At 39.4% G+C, this 19394-nt stretch overlaps 1 protein-coding gene across 1 annotated transcript in view; it reads right to left on the minus strand.

The window, feature by feature from the left end:
* Window positions 1–2103: 2103 nt before the first annotated feature.
* sema3d (sema domain, immunoglobulin domain (Ig), short basic domain, secreted, (semaphorin) 3D) overlaps window positions 2104–19394 on the minus strand; it is a 34711-nt gene continuing 17420 nt past the window's right edge. Inside the window, exons 9-18 of the mRNA XM_037683484.1 lie at window positions 15536–15650; window positions 15247–15316; window positions 15013–15157; window positions 13444–13666; window positions 12910–12998; window positions 12342–12383; window positions 11738–11895; window positions 8739–8803; window positions 8480–8619; window positions 2104–2784 (exon numbers count right to left, since the gene is read on the minus strand). Coding sequence (XP_037539412.1) covers window positions 2320–2784; window positions 8480–8619; window positions 8739–8803; window positions 11738–11895; window positions 12342–12383; window positions 12910–12998; window positions 13444–13666; window positions 15013–15157; window positions 15247–15316; window positions 15536–15650 — 1512 coding nt within the window. The 3' untranslated portion in view covers window positions 2104–2319. The remainder of the gene's footprint in view (window positions 2785–8479; window positions 8620–8738; window positions 8804–11737; window positions 11896–12341; window positions 12384–12909; window positions 12999–13443; window positions 13667–15012; window positions 15158–15246; window positions 15317–15535; window positions 15651–19394) is intronic.

Below are 19394 nucleotides of genomic sequence, written 5' to 3' on the forward strand. Positions count from 1 at the left end.
GTATGTTTCACAAATGAATTACTCTGCGTTCATTGGCTTTTGTCTGTGTTCAGTTTGATTTCAAAGCTTCACTTCAGGGGATCTGAGCAGTCGTCCTCACCCATTAAAACAATCACATCAAATTTAGCCCTTCATTCAAGAAACCTTGTTGTTTTCCCCCTTGAACTCATTTCATTGTTTGATCCCTGCTGCATGTCTGCATGATCATCACAGCAAGTCACCTTTACTCATTGGATCTCTCCCATCCAAAAGAAAAGGTCAAGTCAACTCTCAGCTGAGTGGAATACTGAACAAAATGCCTCACAAACAAAACAAAAAAAAGTTGAGTTTATTTAGAAAGTCACAATGTTTGGAACAACTGAAACAAAGATAAACCTATGGAAAGAGACATTTTAGCCAACGTTAGCGTCATTCAAATCAGCCCAGTTTAACAATGTTTAGAGAATTGGTCAAATTTTAACCGCCCCACTCCTTGTTCAATAGTTGTTACTCACAGTTGCTTTATGAGTGGTTCAAAAATATTTTACTGTAAACAAATATTATTAACAAACAGGCCAATTTATGACCAGAAATGTTTCAAAAATACTTTTTCTCTTGCTTTTGTTTTATGTTTGCTTTTTTGATGTTTTTCATGAAACATCTTGACCATGGAGAGGCAAAGGGAACACAATTAGAGCCTCCCTGTGTGGGTTTACATGTTCTCCCTGTGCAGGCACGGGTTTTCTCAGGGTACTCCAGTTTCATCTCATGGACAAAAACATGCACGGTCAACACTCAGTGGTCGCTCTGTCATCCTAAAGGTGTGAGTGACATGGACTTGGGTCACCACATGGACAACCCGGAAAGTATAAGCCAGTAAACTAAAATGAATAGATGGCTGACTGTATCTTGAATAGTCACTTTTGTTCCATAACCAACATTGTTATAAAATGATAAGAAATGAATTATATTGTGTGTGCTTTAATTTGATGCTTCCAACAAGCATTTTTTTCACAGCTGACTGATAAATAAACAATAGACAAGAAAAAGTGCCTAAAATATTTATAAACTGTCTCACAACAACAAGCATGAACTTTAGTGTAGAGAGACACAGAATACCCTGAATGTTATATACAGTACATGAACATATATATACCATAATAAGCTGTCAGAATAAAATGTAACAGAATGACGTTATATTAATGTCTTGTTGTACGTTCGTTTATTATTTTCCAGCCATCATAAGTTCAAAGTGTAAAACTTTGGTAATAGAAAAACCAAGAAGCATGCACACAAAATGTTTCAGTTGACATGTCACAGCTTTTTTTTATTCTATCATGCACACAATCATATTTAAAAGTTTATTTTGTTCTAATGACTCTAGAAGTCTCCTGAGACTATTGTAGTGCTTTTCACTGGAAATGTGTTATACTTGTTCATTTATGTGATTTATATTATTCAAACACTAGAAAGTATGATTGCATAATAGTTGGTGTTTTTTCTGCTGACTCAAATAACTTTTTAACTTTTATTTAATAAAATTATTATTTTATTCACTTTTATAGATTTATTGACTTTTTTTAATCAGTTGTAGGATATTTTTCTGAAGATGCATACGTCGTCTACTGACACAAATCAGACCAGCTTGTCTTCGTCAAGCAGCTGTGATAAATGTGCCGTGCTTGGTCATGTCTTTGCACAGAAAATGAGAATAAAAGCATTTGGAGCCAATTTTATTTACATAACATCCAAGGAAAACTCATACATGAAAACATCTACTCAATCTATGATAAACGAGTGAAAAGACTGTACAAAATTTGAACATATTAATATTGTTTTAGATGTACAAATCACCAACAGGACAAAATGAGCATGCTGTATCTTCTGTACATGTTGCATAAATATTTACAGTCAGTCAACAACAACTGGAACAAACTTTTGGTTTATTTCTATTTTTACCAGCTCTATCAAATCTTCTTATAAAATTTCATCAGCATTATTTGAAGGTTTGATTTTACTGGAAAAATATAATGGAATCAAAGTCATAAGAAATGCTAGTCATGTTGCAATTATTCATACGTCAGTAATGGATATTAAAAAGTAATTGTGCGTTTTACCAACTGCATAATTGCATCGTTTGCCTTTTTCAGTAAAATAAATGGCCTATCTGCACTAATTCTACATTCTGTTGTTCAGTATCAATTTCTGAACCATATTTCTTTGGTGAAATAGCCTCAGAGGTAAACTTTATTTGCTTATTTAAGACTGTAATTTTACAGATCTGCGTCTTATTGAACCTGCTGATAAACTGAGCTAACCTGGTTGTTTTTCATTCCTCTGTCACTGCTCTGCTGTCCTCACAGCCCGCCTCGGACTCGTCCTGTCTCTGTCTGCCTCTCGTTCTCTGTGATGTCTCCTGTTTCTGCTCTTCTTTAACTCCTGGACGTATTTCCATTTGCCCCCTCCTGGAGCCCTTGCTCGCAGCCTTGTTGACTTCTTGTCCAGCCACAGTGAATCGCAGTACTCCTCCAGGGAGTGGAAAGGTGTGCTCATCGCTCTCAGGTAGTCTTTATAACGCTGGTGTGACTCTGCTGCGTGGTGCGGCTCCACCACAGTGTCTTCACTGACCTTGTGTTTTCTGTCCAGTTGTCCGTGTGCAACGAGCTGGAGCTCGAGACGGAGGAGGGTGTGCGTGAAGTGTGAGTGCTCCTGAGCTACACAGATGTACACTCCAACATCAGAGGCGTGAAGAGAGCGAATCAGCAGTCCTCGACTTGTGTGGACGACACGATCATCCAGTTTGACCTGCAAGGAAAATCAAACACATTAGAGACACAGCAGCTCACAACTTTCTTCGGTTTGAGAAGCCAGAATAAAATTTTCATAAAGCCCCGAAAAATTCAAGATATAGACTAGTGGGGAAGCAATTATTAAAATATTCAACTAAAGGTAACAGAAATACCCATTATGTAAAGCATCAGCTAAGACTCTAACAAAAAAATGTTTACAATTATCAATAAATTCTTTTATGAATCACTTTGCTTATAATTCTTGGCATCAATCAATAGATTAGTTTGGAAAAACAATACAATAAGCCATAGGACAGTGACGTCACGAGCACCACAACATGGTCACACTGATGGGAGCTCCGCTTCAACTCTTTTTTTTTTTTGTTCCTGTTGTTTTTGCTATAACCTTTTTTTTGTGCCTACACCACACACGCTACAGGTATGACCGTGACACACGTGGAGTTTTGTGTGTCGCTGTCTTGCCATCGTGCCATCCTGAAATTGTGGTAAAGTTCCCGGCCCCCTTCAGTCTCAGGCTCAGGCTCCGGCCTGTCATGATGTTCGTCTCCATGCTCCTCCATCTGCCTGCACGGACCGAACTCTACGGACCTGTTCGGCTCTGTGGAGGACGTCCTTGGATGTTCTCAGTCTGCTGGACCCGGTTCTGGAGGACAATCCAGGAGGGCTGCTGCTGAGGTCAGTATCAAGCTGCTAGCAGGGCCTGCTAATGATGCTAAGGGGATCCTCCATCTTCCTGCACGGACCGAACTCTACGGACCCGTTCAGTTCCTCATGGAAACCTTGGATGTCCTCTGTCTGTTGGACCCGGTTCTGGACTGCGGTCTGTGAGGGCAGCTTCTGAGATCCTTATTACCATCATGCTGCTGACTGGACCTGCTAGCAAGACCTGCTAAGCTGCTAACGAGACCATCCAACTAACAGAACAGAACCATGATGTTGAAAGAACCTCACATCTAACCGAATCACACTGTAGATGTGTTTCTTTTTCAACTGTAGTGCCTTGTTTTTTAGTATACATTTTTTTTGTGTGTGTTTTTGAGTATTTTTGCTGCATGCTTTGGTATTTCTTGTTGGGGATTTTTGCGAGGGTGGGAGGGATTTTGGAGAGCCGAGACGGTTCTTCTCGTCCTAAGCATTTCATTGCATTGTTGACCTTGTGTTGATTTTGCAAATAAACCTAACCTGAACCTGAACTGCCATCCTAAAGGCTTTTAGCAACCATCAAGTTTTATAAGATAAGTGCTATGTGTTGTCATCATTGTATATTCCCATACAATGGCAAAATTATCTGCATTTAACCCATTGCACCTGGGATACACCCAGGTGGAGCTGTGGGCAGCTATGTAGGCGCCCCGTCTTGCTCAGAGACACCACGACATGTGGGAATGGCTGAGGATCAAGCCCAGGATTTTGAAGTTCCAGGTCAGCTGTCCTACCTCTACCCCATCTCGGACCCCAAAAATCTGCAAATGTTATTGTAATAACACAGCATATCAAATGTTCAGCTTTATCTGTGAATTGAAGTGAGACAGAAATAAAAAAGATGGCATTAGAAGACATGGAAAGTAAAAATATATGTGAATTCACAAAGTAAATAGAGTAAATATACTTACTGACCACCTTACAAGATGGTATTTGGTATACAAACAAATCTTTTTTTTTCTTTGTTAAAACAAGAACTCAGTCTAAATTGGCACAAAAGCTCAAGATGTTGACTACAAATTCTGTCCTTGCTCATACACAAATTGTCACGCATGATTTGTATTCAAGGTGTGTAATGGTCCCTGAAATAGGAACCATGTTGAGTAAGGTGTGGTGAGTTTTAGCCACACTGGGGAGGAGGAGGTTCAGAGGTCACCTTGTCCTATGGAGAGCTCTTTAGATGCACAATGAGAGTTTGTGCTGGTTGGAAAGTGTTTGTCTCACTCGTCTCGCTCCTTTTGCTCCTTTTGCTCGTCTTTAAGGCAAAAAATGATCAATTCTCCTCGTTTCATTTGGCATCAATAATGATTCATCAGGTGGTGTCATTGCTGTCACAGAGCTTAAAGCAACACAGCTGTGCTGGACTGGAAAGTGTGTGTGCGTGTGTGTGAGTTAGCTTCTTCAAACGCATACCTCCCACAGCCCTGCTTTGACCCCCCATAGGTGGAACTGATAAGACGAGCAGAATTGTTCAATAAATTTTACCAACTGTGTAATGGCAATAACTCACCGGTGGTATTTTGGTTCGACACTAATTATGTGTTGTTCAAGTGAAGGCAGATGTAGTTTGATTTTTAAACTCTGTTCTTTCTCCTATCGTAGTCAGTTTCTTGAGACGCCACCCTTAAAATGCATGGCACATGAAAGAAAAAATCTACCTTTTGCCCATGTATCAATTTTAAACCATTCAATTTGTATTTATGTGCTTATCTGTGGTCCTTAAGTTGGCCCACAGCTATTTAAACTCAAGACAACTGTGATTAAACAGCAAAGCCACATATTTAAACTCACCCAGTTGGTCTGTCGTAATGTGTGTATGTGTGTGTAGTGGTCTGTTTGTATAACAGTGTGACTGAGCCAGCATCCTCCTGGAAGTGATAGAAATCCAGCATAAAAAAGTGTCAAGTGTTTGTCTGCACGCATGAAAAGCAACCAATTAAAACTCTGCTTTTCGGACTGTAAGGAATCAGAGGTGCAGGAGGGAAGAAATCTCAAATTACCTCGTAGCTACTTTGATAGTTCACGTGTCAAATATATGTCCTGTGGTTCTTGTTACGTTGCGCTTTGATGTAATTAACTCCTTGCATGAAAATCATCATCATCGTCCATGCTTTTCTTGTTAGTAGTTTCGTAATGATCTGGCATTCCGAACCCCAACTGTCACCACAATCTCTGTGAGGAGGACAACTTAATTCTTTCCAGATAACATTGTTATTCAACATTTTTAGAGCTAATAGCTGACTTTTACAGGCAGAACAAGAAAAGGGAGTGCATGAGGGGAGTGACTATTTGACTGGGCTGCAGGTGTTGTGTACAGCTGGCGGAAGACGCCTCTATCAAAACCCCAAAACACAGCAGGGCAACGCAGTGGGGAACTTGTAGAAACAACATGAAAGGTATGAAGTAACGTGTGCAAACTGAGACGCACAAAGGCGGGACGTGAGGAGAGATTAGGGTGGGACTGATGAGTAAGGTTAACGAACAGGGAAGAAAAGGAGATGACAGACAGAAGGAAACAGACCAGGAGGAAAAAAAAAAACACAAAGACTGAGAGATGAATACGAGTCAAACATCACCTGCTGCACAGCTGTGAGAACAAGCAAGGACATCCAGCATCTAGAAACCCAAACTGAGATATCTGCTTTGGCACTGATGTTTTAGTACTGTAGCCAAAATGTACAAATAAAACCATTTAAACAAAACACAAGAAGTCAGTCTGCAGGTTTTGAAAATAATAAATCTACAAAAAAATAACAATAATAATGACAGGAAAACTGTCAAACTATCCTATAGAAGCTTACATACGTGGATGTAAAAACACCAAATAATTAGTAGTTTTCTCCATTTCAACTTTGTTGCATCTATTTATTCTGTTTCTACAAAATGATAAAGCAAAATATGAAAAACAAAAACTTGTTCATTCACTTTTTTTATACTTTTTCTTGTAGTCCAGCAGGTCACAGACCTGTGCATGCTCAGACACACAACCAGAGAAAACACCCCACTGTGTTCATTACCCAAAACACACATGGCTGTCACTAGGGAGTGCTCTGTTTGTTTTATTCTGTGTGTGAGTGTGTGTTTGCTCACACAAAATGAAACACACGTTCACACACACACAGAGAAAAAACAACAGAGCTATCTGCAGTGTGAGTCTGTTAAGGAACACATGGGTCTTTAACAGCCTTTGCACCTGTTGATGCTTAAACTCGTCCCTGAGACAGAGGAAAGGGCAACATTGTCGGGAATAAGGACGAAGAGCGAGAAGTGGGGACAGATGAGTGAGCAGTGTTTTGGCGATGGGGTAAGCATGACTTTGAGCATTTGGGAAGTAGGAGGCCAGTTTGTCAGTTTGTCTTTCTTTGTCTTTCTTCTTGTCTTCCTGTCATGTCCGGGATGACTGAGAATTCACACCAGCATATTTTTTGGGTTAATGGACAATAGCGCTTCACATCTGCAAAACCAAAGTGGGTCTATTGAATAGTTTGTGATTAAAAATTAAACACCTGACTCCCTTAAACTAAAATGGGAAACGAACCTGGAGGAATTCATATCAGGCTCAATCTGGTGAAAGATCATTAAGAACATTTATTCATCCTTGATTTGTCTGAGACATGCTGTAATTCAATTTAAGGTGGTGCACAGGCTGCACTGATCCAAATACAAGCTGTCCAAGATCAAAGCCAACCTGGACCCTACATGTAATCTTTGTAAACAAACTCCAGCTACACTCTTGCATACATTCTGGACCTGTCCCAAACTGTGGACTTTTTGACTATCTATTTTTGACACCTTCTCTGGGATATGTGGCACAACTGTACACCCATCCCCATCTCATCTCACTGTTCGGGGTGGTCCCTGTAAATACGTCCTTCAGCAAGTACGAGAAGGATATGATTGCTTTTGGCTCTCCTCTGGCCAGGAGACTTGTTTTGTGCAGATGGAAGGAACCCCCCCCCACCCCCCCAGCATATGTTCATTGGATAAGAAAAGTGATGTATCATATTCATTTGTAAAAACATCAGATATACCCTGAAGGGTTCTGTAAAAAGATTTTGGGACACTTGAAGCCTTTAATGCTGTATGTGGAAAACTTGTCAATGCCTATTTAGTTTATTTATGTGTGTGACTGATCCAGTGTGGGAAGTTTTTTTTTGTGTGTGTGTGTGTTCTCCTTTTTGTTTGTATGTTAAAAAAATAAATAAAAAAATCAATTAAAAGACTTTGATTAAAATAATGAAACACCTCACTAGTTTAAACTTGTTTAAAGAAGGGTTGATACTGATATTAGTTTTGAAGCTTTTAGGAATGTTTCCTTTTTATCTAACAAGAAAAGCGGAATTACATCAAAACTTCACCAGAAACATCAGCTTGCACCATTTTTAGATCTCCTAAAATACGTTTTATTGACTTTTCTTATAGCTCGTCTTTGTTTTAATAGATAACTATTATTAACCCCATTTTAAGATCCTGCACATATTGACACCCTGTGCCCCATGTTATTTCCTCATCCAATTTCCATTCTATCCCAAATGGTTTCCTATTTTATTTTCAAAAAAGTTATACATTGCTTTTATACAGATCGAGTTTAGAATAAATCATTCTTCACTCCTCTCAGAGAGAGGGGGCTGCAAAGATTTCCAGAAAATCCTGAACCCACATGAACAGGGAGACAGGGAAGGATGTGTGATTTGTAGCTGGAGGTTTACGATTTTGACTTCAGAGCCAATGGAGCTCAAGTCAAGTATAATGTTCTTGGATTCTTGGCGTTGTTATGTAAGAAAAAAAAAGTCTTGGCCTCATAACTTGTCTGTGCTTTGATTTGTCAAGAAAATAATTAAAAAAATTACCAAGGTACGCCTAGAAAGAAGTCAGCACACTGATCACCTCCAGACATTACAAAGAGGAGTGAGTTAAAATGGTCAGAATACTTCATGTTAGAGAGATGAGCTGGTTTGTATAAACATGTACATAAATGCCGCTCTGACCTCTTCTCTGCGTTCAGATCCAGGTTTTTGGATAAACCACTGGATTTGAGCCTGCTGAGATTTGGGGATGCATTCAAGGAAGGTGGAGTTGTTCTGAACTCCAAAAAGAGCACCCTCCTTCACTTTACCCCTACCAAGACCTGCAGGAAACAGAGCAGACATCTCACAGCTTCCACAAATGAGTAACTAATGGCTGATAAGTAAACCAATTAATAAAGAGTGACATGAGATGATTTCTAACAGCATGGAGTCGACATACTGTCTTCTGTGCCCCAGCACTGAATGGCAGGATCCCCGTTTTTAATGTCCTGTCTTCTGGCTCGCCTGGAAAACAAACACATTGTGATTTTTTTAAAGGAGTTATATATTTTTTCTTATATTTCACATAATTGTAATGTATGTTACATTACTAAGCCACATAAGAAAAAAATGCATTATTTTGTGTGGATTTCAGGAACTCATTTGGAATGATTAATTTTCTACCTTTCAATTTGATGTTTCAGTGTTTATAACAATCAAATCATGTCAAACGATCTTTCAAGTGGAGTGCCTCAAGAATCTTTTTGTAGTCAGGCCTGGGCTTTGCTTTAAATATTCCCTTTTGGTCAGCTTATTTACTTACTAGTATCTCTTACCAAATATAAGCAGATAACGTTTCACTAAAGAGCTCTTCTGATGACTCATTTGATGAGTGATTTACCTGATTGCTTGTCAGACCTTAAAAAATTATTAAAATATAACTTCTTTAAGCTAAGCTTAGAAAAGACAGAAAGTCTACTCGTTGCCCACTAAAGCATAGTTCCACAAATGGTCTTTGTGTCAATGAACTTTTAAAATCAATATTTTCAATTTTTTTTTTACTTTAAGAACAGCTTGTGTCAAGCCATAAATTAGAGATCATATGAATGCTATTATTTCCTCTTGTTTTGATTGCTGTAATACATTTTGAACTTTTCTTATCAAAAAATACCTTAATTTTTTTCAGCAGGTGCAAAACTCTGCAGCAAAGAACATTCAAGAACTCAAGGGACTCCTGTTTTAACTGTCTTCAGTAGATACCTCTTACTTTTAGAATTCCTTTATAAATTGACATTTTAAATGTTCACATGGTCACTATATGTCTCACTTGTTAAAGCCCAACTTTTCAATTTAAGCCCTTATGTCAATAAGGATGGACTACTGCAACTCCCTTCTTCTTTGGGTTTCCTAACAAATCTCTTTGGAAGCTACAGATGGTCCAAAACTCAGCTGCCCGCCCGTGTCATGACTCAAACCTCCTCCTATAACCACATCATTCCTGTCCTGCAGCAGCTCCACTGACTCCCGGTTAAATCACGCATCGTCTTCAAAGTTCTTCTTCTCACTTTCCAAGCTATCCACAACCTTGCCCCTTCTTACCTATCTGACCTCCTACACATCTCCATCCCCTCTCGCTCTCTCAGATCCTCCTCTTCGCTACACCTCCATGTACCCGCTGCCCGCCTCTCCACTATGGGGAGCAGGGCCTTCACCTGCTCTGCCCCTCATCTCTGGAACTCTTTACCCCCCTGACTTACGAAACACCACCTCTCTCTATTCGTCTGCTATGAAAACACCTCTCTTTAGACTCGCTTATCCTTAACTTTGCTTTATGTATTTTATATTTCAATGTATTCTTGTTGATCTTTGCGCTGTGCTTGTTGTTTGTCTTTACACAATCTTTCTGATATGTTTCTTGCTCTAAAGTGTCCTTGGGTGTCCTGAAAGGCACTTTTTAAATAAAATGACGATGATTATTATTATTATTATAAAAACTCACAGGGACTGACCTTTGCAAGCAGGTACCACTTGACAGTGGAACATACATCCCTTCAAAGAAACAGCTGAAAAGCTTTTTTAACACAATTTTGTTTAATGTTGTTTGACATTAATTTATGTCTATTTATTACTTTGTTTTTTATCTTGAGGGAGTGATGGTGTGGAGGTTAGAGAAGATGGGCCTGTGATCTGAAGGTCGCCAGTTCAACTCCCCGGACCGACATCAAAATGTGGTGGGAAAGGTGAAACACCCACACTTGCCACCACCCTCATTTGCCCCACTTTGGGCCTTTGAGCAAGGCCCTTAACCTCCACCATCTGCTCCCCCAGGTGCCAGAGATAGCAGCTCTCTGCTCCACACAGAGGGCTGTGGTAGCTCAGTGGTTTGTGCCTGCGTCAGGAAGGACATCCGGCGTAAAAACAATTGCCAAGTTTTCATACGAGTTAGTTCACTGTGGTGACCCCTGAAGAAGGGAGCAGCCGAAAGTAGAAGAAAATCTTTGGCTTTTATCTTATTGTATTCACAATAATTTAATTTATCATGAAGCATTTTGAAAGTTATTTTAGCTGTGAAAGATGCAATACAATACAAGTGGATTTTACCTAGGCACAACAATTTTTAAAGATTTTTTTTTTTTTTTTTACTGTTATTTTAGGGGGGGTTAAAATACAATGCATCGATTTTTCTACAATGTCATAGAGGACAGGTATTTAAAAGAAAACAATGGATACAACTTATTTATTTGTTGGACCTTTCTGCTCACTTGATCTCCTCTAGCTTGTATTGATTTCTTCCTCCACTTCCGTTTGGTTGTGTGTGATAGGACATCTGCAGCATGCATTCACCCAAGATCTGCTTTCAAAGAGCCCAGGAGACCAAAAGCAGGGCCTCCACTAATACCCAAACAATAACAACACCCCCACTGTCTAATAATATGACAGTTTGACCCGTCTAGCTGCAGGGCAGTGATTCTGCAGATACGAGGGTGAGAGCACAGAGACCAAAGACTAGAAAACAACAACACGCACAACTTTTGAACCTCCAGGATTACACCCTGGAGGTGTAGAATAACTGTTGAGCCAAATAAGTAAAAATAGCATTTCAGATCCTAGAAAGAGCTAATGCACTCTGACATGACAAACAACTGTTGTTGGAAAATAAGACGAAGAAGGGAATACATAACGCAAAGATTGTCAGTATACCTATAGTTCTAAGAAGTACTAATGTAAAAACAAATACAGTGTAAAAGCACCAAATGGTTGGTAAAAAGCAGTTTATGTATTTATCTTATTTTATTGCACATATTTTTAGCTTGGACCATGTTGCGTTCTTATCTGAAGTCTTTTAAGCTCATGTGTTCGTGTGCGCACGTCAAAGGCTGAATGGTTTTATAAAGCACCTACTGAACCACAAAGATAAGGAAATCTCTCCAAGTGCAGTTGGTGCACCATCTGACAAACCTTTTAGATGCAGGGATGTATCTGGAACACGTGTGACCATCCCAGGCGCAATAAGGGTCCCGTGCCAGGCAGCATTCAGCGCAGGCTTGGCCATACAGGTGGCATCTGCTGAGGGAAACCTGAGCTAATCCCTCTCTGGATCCCACGTAGAGCTGTTGCTACAGTGAAAAACAGAATTTACTATAGCTGAAAACAAAACATATGAATTCAAGAACATCAAAATGATTAACGAGTCGTCTGGATCTAAGGATTTCTTGGTTCAACTGGTGATCTGGTCTGACTTGCTTGGAAACACTAACAAGCAGGCACATCGATGCAGACACGGGTCAAACTGCGCTGGAGATTAATGACAGCAGTGATTGGGGTTGAAGTGTCTACTGACACCCCTGACCTCGAGTTAATGAGACGGAAGGGTGAGAAAATAAGGACAGCTAAAGACGGCGAGTAAATCTGAACGCATGTTTTAACTGAGGGTAAATAAAACCGTATGTCTTGTGACACGTCAGGCATGTGTCACAAGACATACTGAGTGTTTGTGGCAAGAATGCACAGAGACATTGTTCAGATGCATGGGCAGAAAAAGAGAGTGCAAAAAGTGACAAACCTGTTTGGAAGAAAGCTCCAAAGTGAGAATGGGGGAGGAAACCTGAAGAAAAAAAAAAGTACAACTTTCAGTATATCAATAAAAAAATACTGAATAAAGATTTGAAACAGTACATGAATGCAAAGCATAGTGAATGTGTGACAAATAGTTTGTGGATTGATCATTCAGCCACAGAAATATTAGAATCCGGTTTAAAGCAAAAGCAACAAAGTTGAGAGCTTTTACAATATTATTACAATATTATGTTTGCATGAATAATTAATATCATATCTGTTGTAGATAGATGTTTGTGCAGCCTCAATTTGGAAAAAAAAAAAAAAACACCAAATTGATAAACTGTAATCTGTAAGTATAGTATCTGTAATTAATCTGTACACAACCCAAACCTAAGTAAGCAAAATTAGTGTTAAGGCAAAATACTAATTTCAAAGAGCTTCAAGCTGAGGTGATTCAAAGAGCTATCCACCAAGATGTTAAACGTTCATAACATTTCTGCAGACCTCCACTCATGAAGATCTGAACGGCTCTTGTAGTTGATTAATATGTGTGGTTATGGTGCGTGTCTAACCTGGAACAGCTGAAGCTCCTCGAGAATCACTTCTTCTGTTGACCAGTTCTCTTGGGTGATGCTCACCACCTTCAGAACTGAACCAGCATCTGCAGCAAAGGCAGGAAACACAGCAACAAGCCACTCAAACACATTTAAGAAGGTTGAGTCAGGTCCTCTGGACGGATTCTTCTTTGTTGAAATGTTTTTGTCTTTTATCCAAAAGACTTTTGGATAAAAGACTAATTGTTTCAATCCGTCCAGAGGACCTGACTCATTGTTAGATGTATCTACCTGGATTATTGAGAACAATTAAACACATATTTATTTTCTAAAGTGAATGAACCTCATACAGCCAAAAGTGTCTGCCAACAAATTTTAAATGGAGAAATGTTTTATGTTTAGTCACAATCATAATGCGAACTGGATGTAGTGTTTCATGACCATCATAAAGAAAATCTGTTTAAGGTTAGGATCTACTCAAAGTCGTCCACTGCCCTCTGCTGGTCACCAAGAACCTTACAGAGACCATTGAGATTAGAAGTGTCTTCTTACCTGTTCCCAGGAACATAACTTCATATTGTCCATCGTCTGCTGCAACCCTGTCCACCACAATGTGAGTCAGGGTGTAATCCACTCGAACGCGTGTGAACACGGGCCGGCCAGTCAGCGGGTGCACAGAGCGTTGCATCAAAGGGTGGAAACGAATGAAGCTGATGACGTCATCCGGGAGGTCTTTAGTGGTCTTGATTCTTGGGTCGTATGTCTTGCTGGGGCACTGAGAAACAAAAAAAAAACTAAAGTGTTGCTGTTTATTTGATGATCAAAGTCAATATTTTATTTTATTTTATATTTTATTTCAGTGGTTCTGCTTAGACCAGGGGTCTGCAACGTGTGGCTCTAGGGCCACATGCGGCTCTTTGGTCCCTCTGCAGTGGCTCTTTCAAACGTTGACCAAAACTGACATGAAACAGAAATGTATTGATTTGTGTAGCAGCAACAAGACAGAGCTTGTTTTAACAGCTTTCTTGTCATTTTCAAAAATGTTAAGGGTCGACATGTTGAATTCATAATGCTGGGCGTTTGTTAGCCATTTCTTTAAGCCGACTTCCAGTCTTATAATGTGATATTTCTCCTAAATCCAAAATATTTTTTTGTAATACCTTTAAGACGAGTTCCAGAGAAGAAATACGGAGAATCAGTTTGACAAGTCAAAATAAATGGAATCTGTCTGGAATATAATGGCATTTATTTAAATTTTTAATTACATATCTAACAAACTGGCCTATTTTTATACTCTATGGTTTATTACTTCAAAGTAGGTAACTTGATTTTTCCACATTAAAAAAAAGAAGTTACATAGGCCTGCATAGTTCAAGTCTTGTTATTAAATTGGTAAAAAAAAAAAAAAAATGTAATTAAATAAAAAAATCCCTTCTTTACATGAAACTGGTCTTTTCTTTTGTCTTAAAAAGTAAAAATATCAATGACTGTTTATATTTGTTAGATATTTTTAGTTTAATAATGTCACGCCTACTGGCCGAAGAGGCTGCCTCCAACAAACTTGATACGGTCCACAGGGAACCAGCTGGCAGTTGGTGGATCATAATAGTGAGCAAGTCAAAAATAGCTCTTTTGACAATAAAGGCTGCAGAGCCCTGGCTTAGACGATTCACTGGTGTGTGTCTCCGTCCTATGGTGTAAATAAGAACTGCAGGAGGCAAAGTGAATGTGAACCATCTGTGTCATGTGTTCCTCTTTCTGTGGGGAACTCACGGTGAGGACTCACGCAGCTGTGCACTTGGAGTTTATACAGAATCAAACCTGCCATGTATCCCTGCCTGATTACAGTATTTAAACAAATTAAACAAGAATCTGATTAACATGGCATGTAACCTCATCGAACTCATGATTAGGTTGTTAATAATGAGGTTCACCCTGCAGCTTCTTAACAACTGTATTTTTTTAATACACCACTTTTCAATTTGTTCATGTTTATTCTTTTGGTAATTTGGAAAAAAGAGAAGTTGTATATTTTTCCTGATATGTCCAAACATAATCAACAGTTAGAAAAGTTCCAGTGTTGCTTCTTTGAGTTCTTCCATGAGGAGGGGGGCAACATACCGTTCCAGGACGGGGATATGGTATTCTTCCTTCATATTCTACCCATCTGTGGTCGGGCCCCTCCTTGTGGGCGTAAGGTCCATTAAACGCAGCTCTTATGTCTGCCATGCGGTACACACACACTGCTGAACCACGGAAAATGGAACTGGAAGTAGAAACAACTATTTATGCCAGGAAGAAAAGAAAAGACTCCCACAGTCGATGAACACGAAGATGAGACAAAAACTGTGGTACCTGGAAGTTGTGAAGACTGCATATACGACAGGGTTTTTGTCATCTCTGGTAGGGAGCAGAAAGATGTCCTCTTAAAGAAAAAATGTCAATGTAAAGGTTATTTTGCTGCCTTTTTAAAATGAAATCATTCAGCTGCCCTTCCTTCATTATGAATTTTAAACTGGCTATTAGTAGAACGGAGCCAGTGCTAATACAATTCAGTCCTCTAAGAAACTGCTCACAGAAGGCTGCTTCAAGATAAAAGTCACTTTACTGGCATAAATCACTTGTTAATCTCACAGTCACTTACGGAGCTCATCAAAGTGTGTGTCCACACCATCTGGTCCAGGAATAGAACACACAAGCCTGGCTTTGAGGAAGGTTGTCCATTTATTGGTCAGACTTCTCAGCCCACCAACATCATTCTGAAACGTAAGCGCATAATCAAAACCAGAACCACAGTCAGAAAAGATGAAATGGCCAAGAAACTAGTTTTTACTTTATTGCAGTCCAGGTGTACCTTATCTATTGAACTTGTAAAGAGAAATGGTAAATGTAGTGTATTTTTATTGTGTCTTTCTTGTTGACCTAACTACACAAAGTGCCATACTAGACAATCTGTTAGGGATGCACGATATTATCGGCATGTATCGTATCGAACGATATTAGCGTTAAAGTTCAATATCGGACATCGGCCATTCCATTAAAATAACTCGCCTATATAAAAGGTGCTGTTTTTGCCGGCGGTCCTTGGTTCAAATCCCAGTCCAGGGACCTTTCTGGGTGGAGTTTGCATGTTCTCTCCGTGCAAGCGTGGGTTTTTCTCCGGGTACTCCAGTTTCCTCCCACAGACCAAAAACATGCATGTTAGTCTGATTGGTAACTCTAAATTGTCTCTAGGTGAGAGTGAGAGAGTGGATGGTCGTTTGTCTCTATGTGTCCCTGTGATGGACTTGTGACCCGTCCAGGGTGTACCTGGCCCCTCGCACAGTGATTGCTGGACATGGGCACCGGCGACTCCCGTGACCCAAAATGGAAGAAAGCGGGTAAAAGATAATGGATGGATGTTTTTGCCTGCAGCGGCAGCACAACGTAATGACGCCATGTGCGCCTACCTGATCACATGGCGAAGAGGAAAATTCAAAATGTCGGCCGTGTGGAAGTTTTATTTTTCGTTGGTGAGGATGTCAGATTCCGAAGATTTATGGACTATGATGAGCCTCGCTACATCGTCCCCAGTCTGAGATATTTTTCCGACGTAATGTTACAAACATTGAGAAGCTGATAGCCGATAGCACTTGGGTGAGTTTTACCACAGACGTTTGGACGTCAAATGTTAGCCCCATTAGCATGATTAGTCTTACGGCACAATGGATAGACAAAAACTTTGAACTTAAAAAGTCTGTCCTTCATGCACAAGAGTTCAGAGGATCCCACACTGCAGCTAGGAACCTGGAACAAGCCTCCACAAGTGAGACAGCATCACAGGTGACTAATGCTAATAAACAACATTTAACACTTTTCATTTAATATAAGTTAAAGTGCTATGCATATCATATGGCTGTTACTGAATATATGTCACCAGCTCTTACAGCTGTTGCACAATTTTTGTAGCAAATAAGTCTAAATAAGAGGGCTATGTTCTGACAAAGGAACGTATATAAAATATTGGTTATCAGCCAAAAAAAGTTTTAACATATCGGCATATCGGATATCAGCCAAATGTCCAATATCATGCATCCCTATAATCTGTGCTTTCACTTGTGCATCAACAAACACATTCATACAACAGTCTACTACACCTCTACAAAACTGATCTGAATAAAACATTCTATAGAATCTAACCAATGCTTTAGAGCACATTCATACACTGATGGGGTACACTGGAGCCATTGAGAGGTTCACTGTCTTGCTCAAGTACATTTGGATATGTGACTGCATTCTGCCTGGAATCAAACTTCTGACTTTCTCATTGGAGGACGACAGCTCCAACCACTGATCCACAGTCACCAAGAAATACAGTATAATCTAGCCTCAGTTACCTTCACTAATTCTTAAAATAAACAGGTGAACAGCATGTGTTTCATTAGAACACATAAAATTCAGGAATATTTTAAAAGGTAAAGAGAAAATTGCAAAGTGAACACATGAAAGAAACAAACGAAAGTGTAACTTGTTGAAGAAAGTTCTAAAACTGATTTATTTATAACAATCCACATTTTACTTTAGCACATTAATTGCTGTTTTACATTGCCATCTTTGATAAAGCTATGTTCAAGTGTTGCTCTTTGTAGTGCATAAAAAGCTTAAGAGAACCAGCTTGTTAAACTTGGCCAATTTATTATCTGAGTGAAGAGTGTTGGGGGCCAACACACTCAAAAACACACTCGAGTGTTTCAGAGACCCCCACTAAGATGTAGGCACTTACAGGATGACGCTTCAAATGTTGCCAATCTTCAAAAAGAATTGATCTTAGGAGCACTCAACTAAGTCGTGTCACATGGAGAGAGGCCCACTCAACAATAACAAAAGCAAGAGCAAAAATACAAAGTGCACAAGAGAAAGAGATGGTAGCAAGGAAGAAGAAAAAAAATGGGGTTCCCAGTCTGAACAGTGGCTTATGCCCAAGTCATAAACATACCGAAAGCTTTTCTCTAGGAATTTAGCAATAAATTTCTGAAGGCTGTGAACTGCTGTGTCAGATAGTTCCATTTGGGGTGATTAATGGTGCATAGTGTGGCGTACTGAAAATCCTTAACTGTAAATATGTTCTGATTGTGTGCCCATCTAAGCTTAGATCCATTTTGCTGTCAAAAAGAATTTATCAAGAACTTATACATTATCATTAAATATATTTTTTTTAATTCAACCTTTATTTAGACAGGTAGATCCCATTGAGCCCCGAGGACTCATTTACAAGAGAGACCTGATTTCAACAAAGAATGATGACAACAATAGACAGTTATAAAAAGGTATACAGATTTTTTTTTTTTTAATTAATTTTTTTTTACAAATAAGATGGCTAAAAAAAAGTAACAAAAAACAGCTAGATTCTAAGGCGAATGTAGAAAACTAAAAACAGGAGCATGTCTGCATTGGTCCCTGCCAGGAGTCCAACAGATTCTTAAAGCCACTTAGAGAGGTCAAGGTCGAGAGCTTCAAATCTTTTTGTAAGATATTCCAAGAAACAGGAGCGGAGTAGGAGAAGGCCCTTTTGCCTAGTTCAGTCCTCACTGAGGGAACACTGCAGGTAATAATGTCCTGAGAGCGCACGCTGTAGCTGCACTCACGCAGAGACATGTAGGAGGAGATGTATGAAGGCAGCAGACCAAGAAGTGATTTAAAGATGAAAATATACCAGTGAGAGAGTCGCCGTGAAGTTAATGATGTCCAATTAACCAGTGAATACTGGGTGCAGTGGTGGGTACAATAATCACGCCAGTTATGAATCTTAGTGCACCATGATAGATGGCATCCAACATCTGCAGGGATCTTGTAGGAGCGTTCATGTAAATATTGTCACCGTAATCAATGGAGGGAAGGAAAGTCACAGATACTGTCCTAGCATTCAGAGTTCGACAGAATCTGTTTCTGAAAAAGAAACCCAGTTTAACTTTCAGTTTCTTTACTAGGTTTTCCACATGGAGCTTAAAAGAGAGATACGAGTCGACCAAGATACCCAAATATTTATAGGAATCAACAAACTCAATGGGGACACCATTTTATTATGAAACCCATCACAATTGGAAATGTTGAAGAATTATAAATTATGAAATTATGTTTCAAATTTAACATAAACTTTAGGTTAATAATGTTCTTATGGGAACTGAATTTAATTTAATTTTATTTTTTTCTTGTTCAGCGAAGGCTAAAAGCCTCAGCGGCTGAATTAATCTGTTATGACACGAGGTTACCTCACATCCCAACTCAGATAAGATAAGACAGATAAGACTAGTGACATCATACATAGTCCCCCCACTGATACACTCTGATAGGCTGTGCTCCCAGATGTGAAGGCGGAGCCAAAGGCCAATATAAACTGGGACGTTCTGTGACACAGGGCCTCCGCTTCCACTTCCGGGTTAAGACGAGTCGGACTGATGCCTCAGCGCTGAACATGTAACTATTTCCTGCCTGAACATTAAATTGGTAAACGGAAAGTATATCTC

Source organism: Nematolebias whitei, chromosome 10 (assembly GCF_014905685.2).
Source record: "Nematolebias whitei isolate Nwh7 chromosome 10, NemWhi1, whole genome shotgun sequence".
In the NCBI taxonomy this organism is placed as follows: Eukaryota; Metazoa; Chordata; class Actinopteri; order Cyprinodontiformes; family Rivulidae; genus Nematolebias; species Nematolebias whitei.